Here is a 17,894-nt window from a genome sequence, read left to right as displayed (position 1 = left end):
ATGATCTTGAAAAACATTTAACAAAATACAGAGTTTTAGACTTATCACCTTCAAATTTTAAATATAACATGGTCAGACATGTGGCTTTAGCTGGAGTGCATTTCTAGAGTGCTGACGGGCCAACTTCAATTTAATTTTCATGAAGATGTTTCATAAAAATAAATTTCTAATAACTTACACAACTTTGAAGCTATTCATAATTTTTTTTTCATTATGACAATAATTCATTCTACATTTCCAATAAAGTGCCAGGTGTCAGCTTTCAAATGAGATCATGCTTGTGCTTTTAGGACAAAGGGTCAATTAACTGAATCTGTTTTAGGTTCAGAATGCAATTTCTGGGGATTTTTCAAAAATGGCGCTGAAGGCTAACAGGTTAAAAATGCATTCATTAATTTAGTCCAACCCTTCAGAGGATAAAGGGTCTTTGTGAAAGGTCAATTTCAAATCATTTAAATCTTTGTGGACTCGGCCGGACTCGACTCGGACTCGGATGTTAAGGACTCGGACTCAAGTCCGACTCAGCCCTCTTTGGACTCGGACTTGTACTCGGTTGTTAAGGACTTGGACTCGACTCGGACTCGACAAAGGTGGACTCGGACCCAACACTAGGCTTTATGTTCACAGAAGCTGCGAGTCGAGCGCGGATTCCAGCACCGCTTCACGACCCGCTTCAGTTAACGGCCATAAAGTGTGAGATAGGATGCAAGCAGCGAAACTAAACAGCTGTTTTACGATAGAAGTTATGAACAACAGAATGAAATAATCAGTTTGCAAAGACTATCAATCAAAGCTCAGCTTTGGGAAGGGAAGATATACAGGTGAAGATAACGAGACTGAGAGAAGAAGAAAGAGAGAATGTGATGAAGATGAGAGAGGAAGAGCAGGTATTGCATACTGTGCCCAGGGTGAGATTATCATTATTACAATGGATTCATATTTAACACAGATATTATGTTCTTCGCTATAACAAGGGAAACTATAAACTCAGTTTAACAGCACAAGCACCTATTAAATATATTTCCATAATAGTATTATTGTATAAATATATATTTGTATACCTCGAATGTGTTTGAATACTTCACCAGTATCAGCAATGGGACTGTTCACTGTATTACTCCACTTGTCTGTGTAACTTGCATCATTAAGCCAGAAGGGGGCGACACGTGACTGTCTTTATGAGTGAGCAACTGAACCATTAATTGAACCGATTAGTCCAAAAACATTGATTAATTCAGGAAAGAAACAAGTTGCTGAAACTGATCTTTGATGCTCACACATATTGCTCATATGCCTCTGGACACAGAAGGATTGCCTTGGCGTTTGATTGAAATGTAACATCTATGCAAAATAATCATTGAATCATTTCTCATTCCTGTTTGGAATAAGTGATTGTGTTTTGTCCACAATAAGCATAACATCTATGCATTCAATTTTGTAGTGTGGATCATTTATTGCAATATTTAACCCTCTGAGGTCGGCAAACGCGCGGGCGCGTTTTGCTCGTTTTTTTTTACATAGCAGCAAAATAGACCTAAAATACTCCGTCAGTTTTGGTCATACAGCCTTAAGAAATATGAAAAAATAAGCTGTTAAATGTCTACTTTTTTATGTGTCCACTTACAATCGAAATAAAACATTGTGCTTTTGTAAAATAAAGAAAGTAAACAGGGAGTGCTTTCTGCCTCTCCGTCTCCGTGAACTTTTTTTCTGAAGCTAATCTCTTAACTCAAACAAAACTCAGCGAATACTATTCACTCAGACATGAGCTATATATCTCTGTAATCATTTAAGGCCACATTTACACATAGCCGGGTATTTAGAGAAACGAATATTTCTCCCCCTCCGTTTTCAATAATAACATCGTGCACACAACCCGCATAAATACGCCGTCGAGCGCCTTTATAACTATGCTAAACCTATGGGCGGCAGTGTAGGGAGAAGGATAAAGCCATGCAAGCCAATCAGAATCCTCAGAATCGACAAGAGAGAACCTAAAACCCCGTTTCTCCCAGTTGACACGACAACATATAACCGGCGTTTTCAGAAATCTCCACTTTGGCCGGAGTTTTTAGAAATGATCGTTTTCTGGGATAAAAACGGCGTTTTCGTGTAAATGACAGGCCAAAACGCAGAGAAATATCAGCGTTTTCCCATTAAACGGGGCCTAAGTGTGTAGTTTTAAATTATCTAATTCAAAACTAAAACAAATATTCTCTGTTTATGTAATCTATATATAAAGAGCGAGAGATCTTCCGTTCTCATTATTGTTCTGGCAAGCTCATTATCTGCTAATGTGACACGCCCATCGAGAGCGCGCCGCTATTCAGACGCAGATAATCTGAAGCAACACATGCAAACCAGTCAACGCCCACAACAGCTGGACAACACACTCACTGTGAGGAATAATAATATCGTGATAATCCTGGAAATTTTACCTCAAACGTGCTGGAGTAGCCTAACAACGGATCCAGCTGCAGATGATCAGTGAGTGGTTTGTTCTAATCGCGAAATGAAATGGTGTCTGCAAACCGCAAAAGACTGTTTAAATTTGAATCGCGTTTCTGTGTTTGAATGAATGAACGGCACATGCTGTTGTTTACTCCAGCTCGCGCGTTTCTGTGTTTGAATGAATGAACGGCACATGCTGTTGTTTACTCCAGCTCGCGCGTTTCTGTGTTTGAATGAATGAACGGCACATGCTGTTGTTTACTCCAGCTCGCGCGTTTCTGTGTTTCAATGAATGAACGGCACATGCTGTTTTTACTCCAGCTCGCGCGTTTCTGTGTTTGAATGAATGAATGAATGAACGGCACATGCTGTTGATTACTCCAGTTCGCGCGTTTCTGTGTTTGAATGAATGAACGGCAGATGCTGTTGTTTACTCCAGCTCGCGCGTTTCTGTGTTTGAATGAATGAACGGCACAGACACATGTTGTTGTTGTTGTTTAGCTACTACAGCTCACGCGTGTCTGTGTGTGAATGAAACTATCTATATTGCCTACTGAGATGAGTAAAAATCGACTGAATACGTTGAAATAAAATGTCTTTGTATAAGCAACATATTAAACTGCAAATTAACATTTATGCCCTAATATATATTAGCCTATAAAAGACAATATGTTACAGACGAAATATGAAAGACAACATTTCGTTTTGGATGGATTATAAAGTTTTTACTGCCACATCAAAACCTAATTTACAAGGTGCAAACAAAATCTTAAAAGATCAATAAGCCTTCTCTTTAAATTATTTTTGTTTTTTATTAGTGACAAATTTGGGGAGAGGATAGCCTACATCCAAAACTTTCTGAAAATACAAATGAGAATTAACTGCACAATTACTAGAAATGTTTACCTTGGATATTATACAATTTGCAAGAATACAAAGTTTGTGGAAAAATACACTTTTTTTCAAGATGTTTCCAACTCTGAACCAATTCTGTAGTTATTTATATATATATATGTATGTATGTATGTGTGTGTGTATATATATATATATATATATGTGTGTGTGTATGTATATATATGTGTGTGTGTGTGTGTGTGTGTGTGTGTGTGTGTGTGTGTATATGTGTGTGTGTGTGTGTTGTCTTTGCATTCTATCTTGTGGCTCAGTGACACCTGAATGAAAGCTCATTAGTATGCAGCATTAGCAGGTCTTTGTCTTCTCTCAGGTGTGAATGAGGACATTATCTCTCATTATTCTCTCAAAAATGCAAACATGTACATACATATTGCTCACATATTATGATAGCCATGTTCGTGCTAAATAGAGTGTAATTATACCTTTGCCATTAATATGTTTATAAGCAACTGAAAAAAATACAAATATCAGGGCATGTCAAAACATCTCAAGGACCCCAAAAACAAGGTGTTTTTGGGTGTTTTTTTTTGTCCTTCAAACACCTTAAATTGCACATGTGTAGATCAGGAAAATCACAAATGTCCCCCGAACCCCCACAGCAACATCAAGTTTGGGACCTCAGTCTTTATAAAGTCCTGCGTACGGCCCTGCCTTCATGTTGCCATTGTCTTCTGTCTGGCTTTGTTCCCTGTGACTGCTGTTGGTGACCTTCATGTTTCTCAGTCAAGTCTTTGTTTTTTTAGTTTTGTTCACGTTTATTTGAATACAAACAAAGCTTTTCAAAGCTTCAAATCAATTAAACCAATTTCGTGGCAAAATGATTCACTGTTCTGAAGTCAGTAAAAGTCCTGGCAGAAAGCAAAGCCTAAGGATGTAGTGTGATGACACTGGTGAGTTCTGCAAGGGACTTTTACTGACTTTTCTCAACTCACCGAAGTGACGTCAACGTCCGGTCTAGCAGTAGCATAACCCATCAGGCAAGTGTTATTTTAATAAACTTATGATGTACTTATAAAATGAGGCATTGGGAAGTTTGTGAGTACGGAACTTATTTGCACTAATATAGAAGTTTGGTAACATTATGGACATTATTAGTGGGGTAAATTACGAGATACATATTTGGAGCCGTTAGCGCCTGCACTAAACCATTCGGCTGATTTCTCTAAATAAGCTATAACTTTAATATTTACAATATTTCACAAACACTTGTTTAATCTCAGTAAATCTGCATGATTCATGGGTTCACAGAGATCATCGCCCCTCAGTGGTGAACCATTGACATTTTGAAATGTGTTGAAACAGTTATAACGTAACAAAGCCTCGTTTACTGAAATCATGTGACTTTGCCAGTTTGATACACATTCCGACCCACTGATTTGAAACCAAAGATTTGTAAAGGTTTCGTAGCTTCATGAAGCGTGTTTCGAAAGCGCTCATCACTAGCGTTCAGTCAACTTGCCTTCAGTGGATCTTATTACAGGCAGACACTGATCACAGACTTTTAAAATGCACTTCTTCAATTATTAGTTATTTAGATATTTATTTTTAGATATACCAAAATTAGATATTTTACATTTTGTGAAATACAAACATTGAATTGAAAGCAGTTATGAACAGTTCTGATGTTACAAAAACATTGTTCTGCCTCTACAGTTACTGAAATAATTATTGACCCATGATCCAACTGTCTGTCTTAACCAAATATTTAAAGCTTGATATCACGTTTTAATTGTGTATTTAATTTGCTGTTTAATTTTATTACTTTAAATTGTTGTGGCTCTTTGTTACGCTGAGGAAAAAACTGCTCTGACTCAAACAAGTGAGGAAATATCATCATCAGCTAACATTACAACTAAAAGTAAAGTAAACAAATGAGCAATACTCACTTCAGTGTGTTGAGTCGACAGTGTTTATCCTGCAGTAGAGCAGCGATCTGATTCACTCGTGTGTCTCCTGGTTTATGTTCACTCAGATTCAGCTTTCTCTGGAGTAACGGGTTTATACCCACAGCTCTATCCACATACTGACAGGCTTCCTCTGCAGCAGGACTCACAAACCTGCAGAAGAGTCAATTCAGTTCTCAACTCAATGTCTGTTGCATTACAAAAAAGATTGACACGATAAATGTTTTTTTTTTTTCTTTGAAAATTTAAATACACAAATAAATATAAATTTGAAGGAAACTAGAGCAACACTCAGTCCTAAAGCAAACTCAGTCATCACTTGGTCGCCTCCAGTTGGTACAAAATGCAGCTGCAAGGCTGCTGACCGGGAACAAAGAAATATGATCATGTCACCCCAATTTTAGCGTCCCTTCATCGGCTCCCGATTCATTTTAGAATTCAGTTTAAAATCTTGTTTCACTGTTTGTTTTGTTTGGTTTTACGTTTCTGTGCTTTTATTTATTTATTTTTTGTTACTATATTCAGCACTTTTGGGTTAGAGCACCTACGCTCTGCTATATTTAAATGTGCTTTATATATATAATTTACTTACTTACTTGCATAAGTACAGAAACGTCTCACAGAGCAGAAGGGCAAGATCATGGTTTTTAGTAAGAATTGTTAATATAGAGAATGATTTTGCAATTAGACTGCCTTGATTAATGCTTGATTTGCTTTGAAGTGATGTAACCTAAATAGTAATAATGCTTTTGCTAAGATAGATGTATGTAACCCTTTTTAGTGATGTTGAACATGTGATTTCACTATTATTAAGAAAATTACTTACTTGCATGAAATGTATGTGTTAACTGATTTAGAGTAGAAAGTACTTATATATTAGAAATAGTTTTATGATAAATGAAAATGTACCAGATAAAGTATATATTGCAGACGACTAAGAGAAGAAAGCAGAGGAAGAGAAATCGGAGACGCCGTAGGAGGATACAGCATAAACAGCTAAGAGCCATGTCTAAGAAGTTGGCAGAACTCCACTTGATGACGTCAGGAGAGAGTTTGGAACCATTTTATCTATCAGATCGTCTTACTCTTCTGTCCTCTTCCAGATTAAGATCTCCTGACCAGGCTCTATTATCTATCCCCCGCTCCCATTTAAAAACTAAGGGAGACAGAGCTTTCTCAGTTGCCGCCCCCGTCTATGGAATCAATTGCCTCTGGACATCCGCCTTGCACCTTCCATTTACATTTTTTAATCAAAATTTAAAACGTATCTCTATTCCCTGGCGTTTTGATTCTTAATATCCTTGTTTCACTGTTTGGTTTTACGTTTCTGTGCTTTTATTTATTTATTTTTCATTACTATGTTCAGCACTTTGGATAGCTCTGCTATATTTAAATGTGCTTTATATATATAATTTACTTACTTGCATAAGAACAGAAATGTATCACAGAGCAGAAGGGCAAAAGCTCACTAGATCATGGTTTTCAGTATGAATACAGAGTGTGAAATTAAGAGAAATTAATTCTGGCTTTTAAGCAGGAGAAGTGAGAAACGTCAGCACAGAGAAAACTGACTGTGAAACTGCATGTTTGTGAACATCTGGAGACTCATAGACCTGCTGTAGAGATGCAGTGAATCTGGGATTGATGCAAAACTATTGTGTTCAGAAAACTATTACACTAAAAGGATATCTAGAATTTTGATGAGAAGTGTGCACAAAAATAAAATTGTTCATTTCAATAATCAAGGTATACTCCAGAATAGCAGCCCATATACTGACCCATAATGTCTATTTGACCTTTAGCTCGTATCACAACTAAACTGTGTTGACGTTTATCATCATCATGACAGAAGCTGCAGCATCTGATCTGAGGGTTGTTCCATTAAAGACGGCAAGAAAAGCAGGGATTAAACTCCAAAACCCGACTTGAATGAGCCTAACAAATAAGTTGGGGCTAAAGCGGTTTCATAAAAGGTCATTCAAGTTCACGCAATCCCACTAATTTGATCCAGGTTGATCTAGTCTAGATAACTGCGTGTGTACGCGTTTCTTAAGCAGCCCTAAGAGGTCGATCATAGATCAAATCGATCCACCATCAAACTGCATATATTTTGTGCCGTTTTATGCGTTTGAAACATGGTGTTTGCAAAACTTACATTTCACAGGAATATTCTCCATCTGTAAATCTTAGAAAAATCAAGCAAATATTTCCATTTTGCTGCTAAACCTCATATTGAACGAGCGCTGCTGCGCGCTTGTGCGCCAAATCGGAGTGCGATAATTCTGACTAATATATACATTTTGCTTGGAAAAATAATAGGCTATGCGATATTTTATAACACCAGAAATATCTTCTAATTATAATAATTTATCTTTAGGATGTTGGATAAGTTACAGTGAACTTATAGCTCATTACACTTATATTTTATACTTAAAATAATAATAAAAATTAAACGGAAGTAATTCAGGGAAGAATTTAAGAAACCAAATATAATAAAGATACAAAATATAGTTTTGGGTTTAGGACCTAAGCTACTTAATAAAGATGACTTATACTTATTTAAAATGCTGAGAATTTCAGCTTTTAAAGCAATTTATTTTTTATTTTGGAGAAAGCAAAAATGTTTGGTTGGATTTAGTTTATACGGTACATTATGGAGAGGATAACATGAAATTAAGAGCAAAAGTATACATTTTGAAAAGATATGTGCAACTCTAAAATCAAAGAATATTCCATAAAATAAAGGAATACATATTAGCCTATAACTAAATAACATTCCCTCCCTTTTAATTCTAGTTATTTGTTATTTTATTTATTTAATTATTTAATATTTGATATTTAAATAATATTACTTGAATAACTTATTAGGAATTATGTGTCATTATAAGAGTTTGATATAAATATGTGAATGTTTAATTTTTCCCCTTTTTTCATATGTAAAAGTGTCTAACTATGTACTTATTGGTTATTGTTCAAATTATGTGTTGGTGGGTATTATCACGAAAGAAAAAAAGTAGAAGGAAAAATAAGAAGGATTTATTGGGGGAAAATATTATGTCTTTAACTGTACATTTGTACTAAATGTGTTTGAATTGAAAGACATAATAAAGTACATATATATATATATATATATATATGCTAAAACATTTGTTGTTGGACATTAGATGTGCATTATTTAGAATTTTAAACCTACAAATAAGTGTATTTTTTATGATAGAAATAACTGTAAATGGACTATTGTAATGGGGTAAATCAAGTCTAATATAGTCCAATTACTAAGCACAGATTCATCTTACCAGTTAAAATGTAATCTGTGCTTTTGTAAATTGTAAATTTTGTGATTTTAACTTCTGCTTTAATAAGCTTTTTTATTCTATTTTAGATTGTAATGTTCTAATGTTCTTCTAATAACCATAAAAATGTACTACAGCTGCCAATTAAAACCAGAGAGAAATGTATTCATAAATTTTTAAAACTATCTAATTAAATCTTGGGCACAAAACATTCAGCCAGTAAGAAAAGAAAAACTGTAGGATGTATATATAACAACGATAACAAACATTTCATATACAATTTAACACGTGTGTAGGTCTATATTATCTCATTTATCATTGTAGCCTTATTTAAGTTGATTTTCTTGTATAATTATTTTTGGACTGATAGTGGTTAATAAAGTCAAATAATGGTATGAGAGAATATCAGTCATTGTGTTCCTATTGGTCAGTGTTAGAGGATCTGTGCAACAACTGAGGCTTAGCCTGACAGTTAGCCTGCCCTGGACCAGGCTAGTTTCCCAGCATAAGTTGCCAGAGTAACTGAGTTTGAACTATTTTAAGTTTGCTTTATGAAAAAGAATCAATCGACAATAAGTTTGACTAACCAAAATAAGCCTGGCTTGTATTCTAATCTTGTTTTATGGAACAACCCTCTGATCTTGATCATTTTGATGCAACAAATTGTCAAGCTAATTGTATAGCTAAAATAATATATTAGTTATGAATATTTAGCCGTCATATAACTAATTTAGTTAATTATTAGATCCCGTCTCACCTCAGTGTCTTCAGTTGACAGTCTGGATCCTGTAGTAAATCACTGAGCTGCTTCACTCCTGATTCTCCAGGATCATTCCCCGTGAGATCCAGCTCTATCAGGTGTGAAGGGTTTGATCTCAGAGCTGAGGCCAGAGCTTTATAACCTTCTTCTGTCACACTGCAGTTAGAGAGTCTAGAACAGAGAGGAAAACACTCTGATTAATTATGCTGATTAATCAGTTAAACCTGAACAATATAAATCTGAATGTTCGCTCTTCCAGTCGCCTTTACAATAAGGAAGTCCCTATTCGTTGTCTTGTTAAAAGGATAGTTCACACAAAAATGAAATTTAGCCCATGATTTACTCACCCTCAAGTCATCCTAGGTGTATATGACATTCTACTTTCAGATTAATACAATCGGAATTATATTAAAAATATGTCCTGGCTCTTCCAAGCTTTATAATGGCAGTGAATGGCTGTATATTTTTCCATCAAAGTGCATCCATCCATGATAAAAGTGCTCCACACAGCTCTGGGGGGTTAATAAAGGCCTTCTGAAGTGAAGCGATGGGTTTGTGTAAGAAAAATATCCTTAATTAAAACTGTATCGACTAAAATAACTAGCTTTTTTATTAACCCCCCAGAGCCGTGTGGAGCACTTATTTTACAAGAAAAGATACTTGCCAATGGCCCTCTGGATCTGTAGCTCTTATTCTGATATTTAATGTTAGATCTTTCCTTTTCTTGGAACAAAATGAATGAAAAAACAACAACAACAATAAAATAGCAAAATGACAGGATTCATATGGTATACCCACGTTGTAACAAATAAATAAAAGATCTTTGAATTTTTCACAAAAGTTCTCTTGCGCTTTTGCCTCCGGCATCGTCCTGTCAGTCATCGCACCTCACTCTAGTCATGTGACTCCTGTGGCTCAACTTACCTCAGTATCTCCAATTTACACGTTATATTCTTCAGTCCAGTGCAGATCAGCTCCACTCCTGAATCCTGCAGATTATTATTGTTCATGTTCAGCTCTTTCAGATTGGTGTCTGATCCAAGAACTGCAGCCAGAGCTGAACAGCTTTTGTCAGTTAAGTTACAATCATTCAACCTACAATAAATCACAACACAGAATTAGATGGAACACATACAATACATTTTCTATATACAAATATTAAATACATTTTACATTTATTTTGTTGCATAAACAGCATATACAGCACAGAGGCTAAACTAGCATTCATCTTCAAAAACTACTATATCCTGTGCATTAGTGTATTTAATCAGTGACAAATTTCCTAGATAAAATGAAGCATGTTTGAAAACAATATTTCTGTAAAGCTTTTATAGCTATAGGATTTTTTCTCTATTTATGTCACCTGATGGAGTTTAGGTTCTTGCGACTTTTGCCTCTGTCTTGCTTAGTTGGGGACACTTAATATTCAACAATATTAACTTCACATAGTTTAACTGGTGCCTGACTAAAATTTATGAAATTGATGGAAACATGTTGAAATATGAACTATAGACAGGTAGGCAACCTTTCAATGATAAATAAATATAGCCTATACAACACAAGGATATTTTTATGTTCATAATCAAACACAGCATGGTATAAAATTAGGCTATGAAATTTATGATGCATATTATAATGTTTAGACTAGTGTTTACTGTTAAATGCTGTGTTCATTGATATCTGCTCAAACTAGGATGTTTATAATGTGCTAGCAATAATGTTTCATAGTTTGGAGCGGTTGGGTTTGTGGGTTTGGGTTTTGAAAAGCAAAACGCGCCAAACATAGGCTTCATGTTTTTACGCCAATCTCATTTCATAACATCTAAGGAATATATTTATATGTTCTCAGTTGTTTTTTTGTTTGTTTTTTACAGGGACTAGATGACACTGATGGAGTCCTGCTGACTTGGTAAAATGAAAAATCAAACAATATGGAAATGACAGGTATGTACTATGTTTCAGGAATAGCACAAAGGTGGGATTAGTGTGTTCAATAATGTACTTTTTTTGTCCATTGTTGTGTATCTTTGGATTATGTTGTGTTGTAAATAAATCCAAAAAATCAAAAAGCCATTCTTTTTTTAAATTCACTCTTCATTCTTTGTGCAAGTTTCCTCATAATGATATGGCCTGATAGCACCTGATAGGGCCATTATGGGACTTTGTCTTTCTCAGGTGTGAATCACATCAATATGCATGGGTGGTTCACGCCTACCTCGCATACAGCTTTCTTACACAAGACATGACTTACAAATTTTAAATCAATATATTGTTTTATCTGAATGAGTATGCAGGATGATTTTGATTAAAATATTCTAGGCTACGTGATACAATTTTCAAAAGTCTTGTGAAGAAATAATCAGTATGGGTTTCATGACCTTATTTCAGTGACAATTATTTCAACAACAAAAAATCACAAACCACGCATAAAAGTTATTATCTCAAAACTACAAACTTTCACATACAAGCTGCTGACATATTATTGTAGCATAATTTGTTCTGAATACAGTGTAATAAGACTTTAGCCATGAAAATGTCACAATTAACAGAAATAAGCTCAAATGTCAGTGTATGTCAGAACACCTCCAGGACCCAGAAAACACCTCAGACCCCAGAGGGTTAAAGGCCTTTCACTATAATTCTAAAAATGCCTCCATTCACATGTACTTGTCTCTTTGACATAAAATCTTTAATGATTTAACCTAAGAAATTGTATTTGTTTTTAATATTTCAAGATTAATGTCAATCGATGGCTGATTCAGATATGTTTAAGAGCAGGGTGGCCAATGGGTGATATATAATTAATTTAAAGATAGTAAAAAAGCATCCTTAACAATTGCTGAAATGAAATTTATAATTATTTTACTTAATTACTAAATTAGAAAAATATATTCAAAAAGATTATATGAAAAAAAGAGATTTTGAACGATAAAAAACTTTTTTTGTAGAAAAAACATCTTAAAATGTGTACATCAGATATGATACAACAGGCTTTTGATAAATGTTTATTTGTAAATCTCTTGATCTACATATTGCATTAAAATAATATTACATTAAACTACAGAATTACTCATAGAAATAAACATTTAAAATATCTAATTACTGGGAGAAACAGAGGGACAACTAATATATGATGTGGTAATATATAAGTACTTTATTTAAGTAGCCTGTTTTATAAAAATCTCAATGTTTTATACTATAACCTTTCAGAATTTCATCTAACTTATATTAATAACATCTGTACCAAATTACATTATTTCCCCCAGTTTGGATATATGAATAAAATATGTATTTTTTTCTTCCTCAATATGAGTATGAGCTAATATATATATATATATATATATATATATATATATATTTTTTTTTTATATATATATATATTTTTTATATATATAATATTCTATAAGTCATACAAATATGGTGTATTATATGATACAAAACAAACATGCAAACATTTTTACATGGTATTTTATATTTTGTCTTAAGGTTTGATAAACTGTCTACACACACAAAAAAAGGCGTGATGTCAGGCTTTACAGGTATAGGTTCATGTTTATGATGGGTAATCACTATAGAGTAATGTAGATAAATGCATTTTAGATGAGAGCTAAACATGACAAAATATATTAAAAGACTTACAGAGCTCTTTTGGAGGTTTTGATGACTGCCGATAATCTAATGAGACACTTGTCTGATTTCTTGAATTTCTGAAGCTCAAACTCCTCCAGCTCTTCCTCTGATGTCAACAACACAAAGGCCACAGCAGACCACTGGGCAGGTGAAAGGTCACCAGATGAGAGACTTCCTTTGCTAAGGTGGGTCTGAATCTCTTTCACCAGAGTTTGGTCGTTCAGTTCATTCAGACAGTAGAACAGATTGATGGATCTCTCTGCAGGAAGATCATCTTCTAATTTCTGCTTGATGTACTGAACTATTTCCTTGTTGCTCTGGTCATTGCCGTCTTGCTGAGTCAACAGACCTCGTAAGAGTCGTCGATTGGACTGGAGTGACAGACCGAGGAGGAAGCGAAGGAAAAGGTCCAGGTGTCCATTGTCACTCTCGAGCGCCTTGTCCACTGCAGTCTTGAGAAAATCAATCATGGTTTCATTTCTGTTTTCCGGTTCTGCAGACTCATGATCGAACACACTTGTCTTGGTGATGTCTAGAAACAGATGTGCATAAAGGGCTGCAATAAACTCTTGAATGCTCAAGTGAACAAAGCAGTACATGGTCCCAAGAACGATCCCTGTTTCCTCCTTAAAGATCTGGGTACACATGCCTGAGTACACTGATGCCTTATAGACGTCAAGACCACAGGCTTCCAGGTCTGTGTCATAGAAGATCAGGTTGCTTCTTTCCAGCTGATGAAATGCCAGTTTCCCCAGTGAAAGGATGGCGTCTTTATCCCAGGAAACATCTGGTGTGTATTCTCCATCATACTTTCGGCGGCTCTGCTGGATCTGAAAGCGGAGAAAGTGTGTGTACATTTGTGTCAGAGTCTTGGGAGTGTCTTCAGTGTTTGATTCCTGCTGTGTTTTAGAGATCTCATCAGCCTGAGTGTTTTTCACATCATTATTTCTTTTCTCCTCCAGAATGTTCTGAAGAACAGTGGCTGAAATCCAGCAGAAGACGGGGATGTGGCACATGATGAAGAGACTCTTTGATTGTTTAATGTGATCTATGATTGTGTTGGCCTGATCCTCAACAGTAAATCTTTTTTTGAAGTACTCTTGCTTTTGTGCATCGCTGAATCCTCGTATCTCTGTCAGCCGGTCGATGCAGTCAGGAGGAATCTTACTGGCAGCTGCTGGTCTGGTGGTGATCCAGATGAGAGCAGAAGGAAGCAGATTTCCCTTCATGAGGTTCGTTAGGAGAACATCCAGAGAGGCTGGTGACGATACATCACGCCACGTCTCATTACAATCAAACTTCAGAGGAAGGCGACATTCGTCCAGTCCATCAAGGATGAACAGGACTTTGAACTGATTCCTTCTTGTAAGGTTCAGTCCTTTTGTTTCTGGGAAAAATTGAGTTATAAGGTCCATCAAACTTAGTTTTTCTGTCTCCTTTAAGTTCATCTCTCTGAATGGAAGAGGAAATATGAAGCTGATATCTTGATTCTCTTTTCCTTCAGCCCAGTCCAGAACAAACTTTTGCACAGAGACTGATTTCCCGATGCCAGCGACTCCTTTTGTCAGTACAGTTCGGATCTCCTTGTTTTGTTCAGGCTCTTCAAACAAATGTGTGCATTCAACCTGTATCTCTTGTGCTTCATGACGCCTGGAAGCCACTTCAATCTGTCTCACCTCATGTTCAGTATTGACCTGTTCACTGCCACCCTGAGTGATATAGAGATCTGTGTAGATGTTATTCAGAAGTGTGGAGTCACCTTGCTTCGCAACTCCTTCAAACACACATTGATACTTCTTCTTTAGGCCACATTTCAGCTGATGAATGAAGAACAGCTCATCTAAACACAGGAACAGAACATAGATAGTGTTAGTCTTATTTTCTCTCCTACATTTATAAGAGACAATCTGACAGATGATCATGAGTCTCTCACCTTCTAGAGCATCAGCAGCTTCATCTTGCTTCATCTCTCTCAGGTAATGTAGTGTGAGATCAAGAGCTGATTCTTTGATACTGGATCTGTTCTCAATAAAGTCCTTCACAAAGTGTTGTGTGTTCTCTTTTTGTAATATTTTCTTTAACTTCTCCAGTTCATTCCTCAGAAATGTGATTATTTTGCTCTCGAGATCCTACAAACAAAAGTAAGAGAAAAGACAGAGTAACACAATTTAAGCCAGATTGTACATCTACATTTGGTCAACACTATTTATTCAATAATTATAATACATGTAAATTTAAAAATTCTGTAAAAATGTTGTGCTAAAATGCCTTTAAAATGAAAAATAAGTTATCAAGAAAAATGTCAAGTCAAGTCAAGTCATCTTCATTAGGGCCCAAGCCTTGAAAAGGCGAAGGCCCTATTGTTTTCCTTGGGATTATTCTTCTTTATTAGGGCCCAAGCCTTGAAAAGGCGAAGGCCCTATTGTTTTTCTTAGGATTATTATTTATTCTTCTTCTTCTTCTTCTTCTTCTTCTTCTTCTTCTTCATTATTATTATTATTTTACTACCTTTTGGGCACTTTTGGGGGCCTTAACATGCTCAAAAACTCTTGAAACTTTGCACAAATGTCAGAACCCGCGTGAAGACTTACATCTCATATTTTTAATGTTGTTTTTAGTATTATTATTATTATTTTTTATTAATATTCATAATCAGAAGTATTACGTATCTGTTTTATACCTTTTATACTTTTTATATACATTCATAATTTGTATTCATTTGTGTTTTATGAATCATACTGTTCACATACCGTTTTGAATGCATATATGAGTGAGAGAGACTTTGGGAGATTTTGGAGAGTGTGTGTCTTGAATGGAATGTATGCAGTGTTTTTTTCTACCAGCATAATATATACATCCTATGCTATGTTAATGGAAACCACATGTTTCAGCCTATATGAACTGAAGCTCTTTGTTTAGGCAGAGAGAGAGAAACTGACTGAGATGCAATGAAGATCTGTTGCTGATCCGTTCTCTCCCTTATGTCTTATATAAAATGGTAAAATAAATTGGATATCTTGGCAAAATCACTGGTGTCTGTTTCCATGAAATCAATTAATAAGGGGAAGCACGATTTTTAAATCTACAATTTGGCGTCACGAACAGGATCGCATATCCAGCCATTCGTCTCAATCATTACAGGTAAGACTTTTTTTTCCTTTCTAAAAAAAGTTCTAAGTCTGCCTGATGATTAGAGACAGTGACTGAAACTGCTGAAAAGAACTGTGTGATTTCAGGTACCAGTTGTTTTGCCAATGAATATAAGACATAAGAAAAATTAAAAAAAATATAACAATAAATACAATTTAATAATTCAATTTAATTTGGCTTATTTAAGTTTCTCTGAAAAGTAATCCTCTAACAATATTTGATATGCTGGGATGGAGATGGATCTTTTTTAGAAAAAAGGCCATTTAGTCATTTGGGGGAATTAGCTGTAAGACGGTTAAGCTAGAAAATTTGCTTGGTTAGGACTGTTCACGTGGTTGGACTGTGGCGGGACTGTTTATAACGATGGCAGACTAAATCCCTAAAACATATCCAACACACTTGAAGATTCGTTCTCAGAAGGAGACGAGGAAAGTGAGACACAAGCGATACTTGATTGACAGAAGCGGTTAAGTGTGGCGATACTGTTTATAACGATGGCAGGGAAAAATATCTAAAACATTGTAACACGCTGAAGTAATACAAGTATAAAAGTAACTAGCTAGGATCGCGGGCATTTCTGACTTTGACCGTAAAGCTGTTCAAAGATTTGAGGATACTGATCTATAGGCTTAAAATAAAAACAAAGAAATCAATCTGATAAAATCTAAAAATATTTAAAAAGAAAGAAAAAACTGTTCTGAGTGAACTGAAAAACAAAACAAACAGAAAATACTGAAACATTGGAGTTAACTTTTCTTTTGTTCTGTGAGTGGGAGAAGGGAAAGAGAGTGAAGCAGGGGCCCCCCTTCTATACACACACACACACACATAAAGTTGGAGAAGAGAGAGAGTGAATCAGCCCCTCCCTTCGGAATTCACCTTCTCACACACACACACACACACATACACACACACATAGGAAGAGAGGGAGAAGCAGGGTAGCCCTCTCGTGAAGTTTACACACACATACACGCACACATATACATTGTCCAGCTGTTCTGAGCGCACAGACACAGAGTGACAAAAACTTTGCAAAATGGCAGAAAGTGTCTGTAACAGCAGAACAATATCTGCTTGGTATCTAGACCGGAAGAAAAAGAAGCAAGCTAAGCTTTTGAAAAAAGGATTGGACATTAATGCATCTATTGATGAGCAGTTAATCTGGTTCAAGTCGCAAAAAGACAAGATCAAATCAAAAGCATTTCCAATTTTAGCAGCTCATTGGATTGTGAAACAAGGTGGAATTTGTTGCGATTTAAATGGTGGTCCAGTTCCACTTGTTGAAGCAATGAAGCCTCAAATTGAAGCATACAACAAGTTGAACAAAATCATGTCTATCAAATGTTCAGAGAAAGAAAATACAACCAGTGATGATTCATTTGATCCAGATTGGACAAATATAATAACTGAAGCTGAAAGGAAATATTCACAAGTACCAGTGGAATCAGCGACAACTGTAACGCCTCCTCCTTACAAACCAATCTATCCAACTTTGCCTGAACAATATACAAGTTCATCTAAACCTCTGACACAGCTTCAAGCTTCAAGATCAAATGGAGGTCCAGTTGACAAAATGTATATTGCATCTGCACAAGCAGCTCCAATAATAACGAGATCCAAATCAGTCCAGCCAAACAGAGACATGTTGAGATCTACACCAGCTCGTAATTATGAATCAGACTGGAGTGATGAGACAAGAGATGACGACATGATCACAGTTGATAAGATCGGTCCTGAATTTTCTTCACCTGCGATTAAAAGGGAAGAATCTGAAATGATGACCGAAGAGAG

General features: G+C 35.6%; 1 protein-coding gene across 2 annotated transcripts in view; it reads right to left on the bottom strand.

Moving 5' to 3' along the window:
• Nucleotides 1–17,894, bottom strand: part of LOC306998031 (NACHT, LRR and PYD domains-containing protein 3-like) — a 72,963-nt gene that overhangs the window by 31,172 nt on the left and 23,897 nt on the right. For both annotated transcript variants that reach the window (XM_079611761.1, XM_079611762.1), the window contains 5 exons: nucleotides 14,887–15,082; nucleotides 12,963–14,793; nucleotides 10,248–10,418; nucleotides 9,321–9,494; nucleotides 5,253–5,423 (listed from right to left, as the gene is read on the bottom strand). In XM_079611761.1, coding sequence (XP_079467887.1) covers nucleotides 5,253–5,423; nucleotides 9,321–9,494; nucleotides 10,248–10,418; nucleotides 12,963–14,793; nucleotides 14,887–15,082 — 2,543 coding nt within the window. The remainder of the gene's footprint in view (nucleotides 1–5,252; nucleotides 5,424–9,320; nucleotides 9,495–10,247; nucleotides 10,419–12,962; nucleotides 14,794–14,886; nucleotides 15,083–17,894) is intronic.

The sequence above is a fragment of the Phoxinus phoxinus genome, assembly GCF_949152265.1.
Source record: "Phoxinus phoxinus genome assembly, chromosome: 5".
NCBI classification, from domain to species: Eukaryota; Metazoa; Chordata; class Actinopteri; order Cypriniformes; family Leuciscidae; genus Phoxinus; species Phoxinus phoxinus.
Note: the sequence above shows the minus strand (reverse complement) of the source record. Positions and strands in the feature narration are given on the sequence as shown.